Source organism: Marmota marmota, unplaced genomic scaffold, assembly GCF_001458135.2.
Source record: "Marmota marmota marmota unplaced genomic scaffold, marMar, whole genome shotgun sequence".
In the NCBI taxonomy this organism is placed as follows: Eukaryota; Metazoa; Chordata; class Mammalia; order Rodentia; family Sciuridae; genus Marmota; species Marmota marmota.
The window spans coordinates 6,267,597-6,275,445 of NW_026000026.1; the positions used below are offsets into that span (position 1 = coordinate 6,267,597).

Below are 7,849 nucleotides of genomic sequence, written 5' to 3' on the forward strand. Positions count from 1 at the left end.
GGGGGGGGGCGCAGAGGAGGGACGTGCCGGGGCGCAGGGCCTCTGAGGACAGGCCTGGCAGTGGAGCTGGACTCTGCGGGAAAGCGCTCGGAAGGGGAGGACTTGGAGCAGAGGCCACGAGGCCACAGCGCAGGGAAGGAGGGAGGTGGACGATGAAGTCGGACGAGCCTCGGAGGCCAGGGGCACCCAGTGCCATCCAGGAGCACGGGGAGGTGACAGGGCTACAGGGCTGTGAATGAGGCCACACCATCCACCTGTCCCCTTCAGGGACCCTCTGGTGGCTGAGAGGACAGAGGTGCAGAGTGCACAGAGGGCAGGAGACAGTCAACGGCCACGGCAGGTGTCCGGCAGGAGACAGAGGTGGCCTGGGAGGAAGCCCCTCTGCCCAAGGCCCTGTGGAGCCCACAGCCCGCTGCAGGTACGTCCACGATCAGGCACACCAGAAGGCCAGGACCTGGTGGTCATCACTGGTCACCTGTCCATGTCCCCAAAGCCACCCCATCACACGTCTGCAGATGAGCAGCTCTGAGCGTCTGGACGTGAGGCCCAAGAGGTCGGCCAGCTCCGGGTGAGTGGGGGTGGGCTGCAGGACGGTGGCAGCCACTGCCACCACGCCCATCCCAGACCCCAGAAGGGGACGCTGCAGTGACCCTCCGCCGACGGGCCCCCTCCAGGAGCCAACACCAGCTGTTAGTAAAAATGAGAAAAACGCCACTTCCCCTTTCTGTCTGGCTGCCCCCGCCTCTGCTCCTGCCTCCGGTCAGCACTGGGCTGGGGGAGAAACCAAGCAAGACATGGCCAGGCCCGAGGCTGGCCAGAGCTGTGGGGGACGCCGGCTGTGTGGCCTCCATTCGCAGGGGAGCGCATCCGTGCCTCGGCTTTGCACGTGCCACTTCCTCCCCCACACTCCTCCCTTTTCAAGCTCGTAAGAGGCACACGGTGCCGTAGATGGACAGTCCCGGAGAACTGGGATCCAGAACGAGACCCTACGAGGCCTTACGTGTGGAGTCGGTGAGAGAGAGCCGTCTTCCAACAAAGACACTAGACACCAGGGCCAGCCGGCACCTGCCCACACCACACCCAACAGCCTACTCAAACGCAGCCCAAGCCTCAGCACAGCAGCTGGAAGTCGCGTCTGTGAGGAAAACACAGGAGTAGATCTGTGTGACCTCAGGTTTGCCAAAGTGTCCTCAGACAGGACGTCAAACACAACTAAAAAAGTGTCACCCTAGGCTTCATCAAAGTTAAAGACTTGAGTGCTTCCAAGGGTACTGTCCAGAAAGCGGGAAGACAACCTCTAGGGGGCAAGAGAACGACGCACATTACAAACCTGAGAGGGTCTGGTGTCTAGCCTATGTAAAGAGCATCTGCAACTGAACCAAAAAACACAAATAATGCTACTTAAAAATGGGCAACAGGTTTGAACAAGCTTTTCTCCACAGAAGACATACAAACGGACACCGAGCAGATGAAAAGGAGCCCAGGGTCACTCATCCCTGGAGAAATGCAAAACGAAGCCACGTGAGATCCCCTTTCACACCCACTAGAACAGACACAACCAGGAGAGGAGCAGTGACAGGGCAGGAAACAGAGACGCGGGGCCTCCGACCCTGCTGGGGGACCGAAAGGGCAGCGGCTCCCAGGTTCTTTTATTATTTACGTGATTTGGGGGACAGCGGCTCACTGTGTTGCCCAGGCTGGTCTCAAACTCGTGGACTTGTGTCTCCCACCTCTGCCCCCTGAGTGGCTAGAACGCGGGCATGTGTCGCCACGCCCAGCTGCAGATGGGGAAGGACAGTTCCAAAGGGACACCTGGATCCATCTCTACCTGAAGCCGTCCATCCGTGTGTTTTCCAACTGGGGAAGGCCGTGCGTTTTTACACGGCCATTCTGAAGCATGTCTGCGTGTGCGTGTGCACACCTACACGTTCAGCCTGCAGAGCTCGTTTTTCCGTCTCTTGGACTGAGGCAGCCCTGACTGCTGCTGCCAGTGTCCAGGTGGGCGGACACAAAACACAGGAATCTCCAAGGCTCACGGGAACTGGAACTAAACCAACAAAGGTCTAACAGGCAGAAGCAGGGAGGTGAGGAAGCTCCTGCCAGTTCAAAACCAAGGGAGCTGGAAGTCAAGTTCAGAGATGGCGGGCTCCACGTCCCAGCTGCAGCGCTGTGTGCACTCAGGGGCGGCCAACGAGGGCCAAGGGGAGGGGACCGAGAAGGGCTCACTGAGCGCTTGCCCGTGACCCCGAGGTCCCAGCTGCTGTGTGCTCAGGGATCCGTCCTCACACCAAGGGGAGCTTTGTCACAGAAAGTGGCGTCTCCCAGAGCAGTGAGCTCCCTGTGGCTGGAGCAGTCCCCTCGCCTGGGCTCAGACGGCACCTCACAGCCTGGACCTCAAGGCCAGGGTCGAGGCTGGGCTCTGGGGAGGGGACGGTGGCTCCAGCTGGGGACCTCACACAGGGACCTGCCTGGTGAAGCCATCTGCACATCTGTGAAATGGGACAACTGTCCCCTCCAAAGTCCTCTCCAGGGGAAGGAGGAACGTAAACAACAGGGACACAACAGTGACCAGCACCGCCATCGTCTCCATAGTAACGGGCGCTCACACTTGGTATTACCTCTGTGCAGCATAACTGAAGTCACCATGGTCATCGTAACTACAAGCATCTATTGAGCACCTTCTGCATACCCACCACGGTTCACAGTTAACTTCATCAAGTTGTTTCCTCTTGGAACCCCCAGTGGGGAGGGCCATCGTGTCCCCACCGACGTGCGAGGAGTCTGAGGCACACGCAGTAAAGGCTCCTGGCCAGGCCACGGGCAGACGGCAGGATGTGGACGCTGACACATCCACGGTCCCTCCAGAACCCCGACGGCAGGGAGGGGACACGCACGATCAGGCTCTGAGGACAGGAAGGCCCGGTGGGCCCAGGGGGCTCGGAAGACCCAGGCAGCAGGGTCACCAGCTGCAGGGGTCTGTAGGGGAGCGGGTGACCTTTCAGCATCCGCCACCCCCCGGGGCGGCTTCCTGGCACCCAGCGAGGGCTTCCTGGAGGAGAGGATGTGGGCAGAGGAGCTCCCGCGGCTCCCGCCCGGCGCCCCCACGAGCACGCTCCCCCCTGGGCACAGCAGCCCCACATGCCCCACGCGTGGCCCCCACCGCGTCAAGGCCACAGCGCCATCGGGACAGGGCCTCCAGCTCCAGGCCAAATGTCCTGGCGGACGGGCGGCCAACCCAGCCCTGGGAGCTCGGCCACCTGCTGAGCCAGGCCCAGCGGCAGGGGAACCATAAGGGCCCGGAGGAAGCGTGACCAGCCGGGGGCTGGGGGCGGTGTCCCTGCTGCTCCGGCCCAGGCCTCCTGCAGGCGGGGTCCTGGTGAGGCCGAGGCCGGCTCTTGTCCCGGGGACTCAGGAGGCCACCTGAAAAAGCCGTCCAGGGAAATAGCCCAGGGAGGCCGAAAGCTGGCCTGGCAGCCTGGGAGCCGCGGGAGCAGCTGGCTGGCCGCAGGCTGCCCGGGTCTTGGCTCCCTGCCACCCTGTATGTTTCATTCTGTTTTTTTATTTTTTCCTCCGTTTCGCCCCCAGTGCTGAACCAGGGCGGCTCTATTACTGAACCACGTCCCCTTTGCTTTGAGACAGGGCCTCACTCAGCTGCTGAGGCTGGCCTCAAACTTGGGGTCCTCCTGCCTCAGCCTCCGAGTCACGGGGCCCAGCATTTGCACTCCTTTTTGAATCAGCAAGTCGACATTTGGTTTTCCAAGTCTGTTTTTTTCAAGGTCATAAAACAATTAAGTTCTCAGCCGCTGGCAGCAGAAGCACAGGACAGACCCGTGAAAACGAAGATGTGACAATGGCCGCTATTCCCTGTGACTTGAGGCTGGTGGGGGCTCAAAAGGGGACTCGGATGGGAAAGACACACTGTCCCCTCCACAGAGGGGTGTCACCCGGTGTCTGGACCATTTGGAGTAACACCTGGGGACGCCAAGGCCATCTCTGGGAGGGCCGGCTGCCTCTGCCCAGGGTCCACCCTCCAAGCTCAGGAAGGCTGACACTCTCCAGAACTCACAGTCTGGGTCCCCTCCTGCCATCCCCAGGACAGCAGGGCACAGATGCCGAGGTGCTGGTGTCCCCTCCACACGCCACTTAAAAAAAGGAAAAACGGAAAAGACACAAAAAGCAAGAGCCGTCAGGGCCAGGGAGACCCAGAACCGCAGCGGCCGGCCCCGAGGCTGACCGGCTCCTGGGCAGGGGACACACACGTGTTTCTGATGTGACTCCTGTGGCCTGGGCCGCAGGTCCAAGACGCTGCAGCCTTGGGGGCCGGTGGCCAGTGGCACAAAGGAGAAGCCACCTGTGGGTCCTAAGGACGCCTCACTCCCACCGGGAGAGCAGGAGGCAGGAGAGGCCCGGGCTGGAGCAGGCCCTGCTGGGCAGTGTCACTTGCCACAGGCAGCAGCTCCAGGTGCCCCAGCTCTCCGCAGAGCTCAGGCCCTGGTGGCCCTGGGCGGCCTCTACCTGCCCTCAGCTGGTGGTGCCAAGGGGACGCTGCCCTCGGTCGGCCACGGCCCTCGCCCTCCACACCCGGTCGCTGCCGGCAGGGGCGGGTGTGGCCCTGGCCTGAAGCCCCATGACCCAGCTGCAGCGCTCAGGGCTCTGCCTCCAGCTGCCCAGGGAGCCCGGGACACTCCGTCACGGTCATGGCCTGCTCCCGTCCCCGCCGGTGGAGCCAGGTCTCAGGAGGAATCGGGGACACTGCACGGGGGCGGTGGCTGGGGGGTGTGAGTTCTGGTTCAGTGGGAGAAACGGGCCGCTCAGCCAGACCAGACTGGGCCAGAGGAGGGGGGGCAAGGAAGAGGCCCTCACAGCCACGAGGGGTGGGGACAAGCCCCCGCACCGCACGCCAGCCGGGGGTCACTGTCGGAGCCTGCAAGGTCTGAACTCGCGGTGCTCGCGGACGAAGCCCCGAAACCTACGAGGCGGAGAGCGCAGTGGTCGGAGCACAGACAGTCGCGGTGGTAAAACCCGGGGCCAGAGAAACTCGGGCAGGACGACCCTGGCACGAGGACAGTGGCCGCGGCCCGTCACTCTCAAGTACCTTTCGGATGAGTCACTTGCTCTCCGTGGCCGCCCACAGCTCAGGCGCTGCAGACAGAGGAGGAAACTGAGGCACCGGACATCACCTCGTCGCAGAGGCAGCCCAGCGGGAGCTGGGACTGATGAACGTGGAGCTGCTCGCACCTGCCCAGAAACACCCAAGTGCTTCCAGCAGCCGCCTCGCGAGTCTCATCTAACCTTCTCAGCAAGCCTGCAAGGAACTGCCATCGGACTTACATACGGGAACGGAAGCACAGAGAGCTTCACAATCTGCCCTTGGTTGCACAGCTCAGCAGACGCAGAACAGAATTTCTGAACTCAGACTCCGAACCACAGAAAGAAGAGAAGGAGGGAGATTGCAGGCAGGACCCCCGCAGGCTCCTTGGAGGATATCTCCTGTGCCCTTGGCTTTGACAGGGCGAGGCAAGCAGGGCCTGGCCCCAGAGATCTCTCGACAGCTGGCTCTCACACCGGAAGGAGCTGAGCAGACGCAGCCCAGAGCCTGGGTGGAGGACGGGCACTGGTCGGGAGAACAGGGACCAGGGCATAAGGCCGCAGAAGAGACCCCCACGTCCTGCCCCTCAGCTGGACACAACGACGCAGGCCTGCAGGAGGCGGTGGGCCTCCCAGCGTCGGGGACAGAGGGAAAGTCCAGAGAGGACCTCGGGCCAGACAACAGCACGCACTCCACAAAGCAGTTCAGAGACACCCGGTGGGACAGGCAGGGCACAGGAAGTGACCTCCTCAGGTGCCCCAGCCTGTCCCCAGCACCCCACCCTCCATCCCCCAGGCAGCCAGCTCAGGTCCCCAGGCAGGTCCCAACACCTCCCTAGGATTCCCACGCCCTGGGGAAGAAGACCCAGAGTGGCCCCAGGGCCTGTGCGACCGCCCATGACACAGCCACTCCCTCCTTGTCCCCCCCAGGAAGGTCCCTGCCCTTCACCCAGGCGCATCCTGCCCAGGGCAGCTCTCTGCTGGCCCTTCCGCCCAGAGGACGCTTCCCGGCCACTCAGAGCCCTGGCCTGGAGGGGTCCGGCCCCACAGCAGGCTCGGGCTGTCCTTTACTGCACTTCCAGGACCCAGGACAGCGCCTGGCACGGAACAGCTGCTCCACAGACGGCAGGAGCCACTAAAGGACGTCCCAGGACCCAGCGCTGAGAACCTGCGCTCAGACAGGGGACACCCGTGAGGTCCCAGGGCACCACCATCCCACGAGACCATGGCGTCCACGTGGCCGTCACGACCTGACATCGCCATTGGCCAGGAGGCTGGCTGCTGAGAGGCCCAGGTGCCACAGCTCTCCCAGGAGCGGACAGGGGGACAGAGGTCAGCAAGCACATACCCCCTCGTGGCTCAGCCCGGCCGGCCCCCCTCCGCCTGTCCCTCCCCTGCACAAGGTCCCTCGTGTCCCCCGCAGTCCTACAGAACACCGGGACATGTGCACACCGAGAACTGAGGCCGTCCCTTCCTACTGTACCCCAAGGGTACCGACCCGGTCTAGGCCACATCCTGCAGCCAGGGGGACCAAGGACAGCCAACGTCAGCCCAGAACCAGGCACAGGAGATGTGGACACACCAGGGACTGGGCAGGGACCAGCCTCCCAGCGAAAGCCCAGCACAAGCTGCCCCGCCTGGTGTGCCCTGCGCAGCCCTGCTGACGAGCGGCCACCCGGGCTGGCTGGCCTCAGGCACGTCCACACGGCAGTCCAGTTCCTGACGTGGAAGCAGCCGGCAACCCTGGGTGGCATTTCCACACTCGCTCTGTGAGCCGCCGGGGCCTCTCCTGGGCGCCAGGCACCGCTCCAGGCGCTGGGGAGGAGGCTGCCCGACCTCCCTCCGGAACCGACACCACAGGACAGACAAGAACACCCACCCAGGCACCGAGGGTCCCAGGACAGAAGCCAAGTGGAGCAGGCGAGGTGCCGAGCACTCGTCTGCAGCTCAGTGTACAAGGAAGGCATCCCTGAGGAGGGGACATCTGAGCAGCAGAGGCCTGAGGAAGACTAGGAAGCTGGGAAACAGCAAGTGCAAAGGGCCTGGGGCAGGCAGCTGCTGCTGTGCTTAGAGAACTTGCAGGAGGCAGGTGTGGGAGGGTGGGGCGGACACCGCCAAGAGGAGCCAGGATGGTGCCGCAGGGCCTTGCGGGTGGGACAGTGGGGAAACTCAATTTTAGCAGGAGAGGCCGTCAACCCCCCAAGGGGAGAAGCTGACGGGCAGGAGGAAGAGCCTGGGCACGGGCAGAGGTGTAGGCTGCAGTCAGCAGCACTGAGACCGAGTCACCCACGTTGCGCGTGCAGACGTCCCCGCTCCTACAGCCAGGAAGCACAAGGACCCCAACCTCCATCATCCGGTGAATGGACCGACAGCCTGGCGGCGACTCAGCCGTGGGTGGACAGGGCGTGCGCCCACGTCACGGTACGACGGGCCTTGACCATGCCGTACAGGTTCAGGCAGCCAGCCGCGGGGGACGGATGGCGCGGAGCCACCCAGAAGCACCCAGACGCTCCCTTCACAGCGGAGCAGGAGGAGGTCACTGGGAGCGGCCGCCCACAGGCCTGGGGTTTTCTGGGGTGATGGGAATGTTCTAAGCTCCTTCTGGGGACGGTGACACAACCCTGAGTGGGAAGACAAAGCCACCCAGGAGGGAGTCTAGGGAGGGCAAGAGGAGCACGGAGCCGGCACCCGGGGCTGAAGTCGGGGAGGCCAGGAGCCAGCGGGGGGCGCGGCACGGGGGGCACAGCGGGGGCAGAGGCAG

At 63.6% G+C, this 7,849-nt stretch overlaps 1 protein-coding gene across 1 annotated transcript in view; it reads right to left on the reverse strand.

Annotated features, from left to right (window-relative positions):
• The window catches only part of Prex1 (phosphatidylinositol-3,4,5-trisphosphate dependent Rac exchange factor 1), an 88,837-nt gene that overhangs the window by 57,298 nt on the left and 23,690 nt on the right, over positions 1–7,849 (reverse strand). Inside the window, exon 7 of the mRNA XM_048811936.1 lies at positions 2,725–2,728. Coding sequence (XP_048667893.1) covers positions 2,725–2,728 — 4 coding nt within the window. The remainder of the gene's footprint in view (positions 1–2,724; positions 2,729–7,849) is intronic.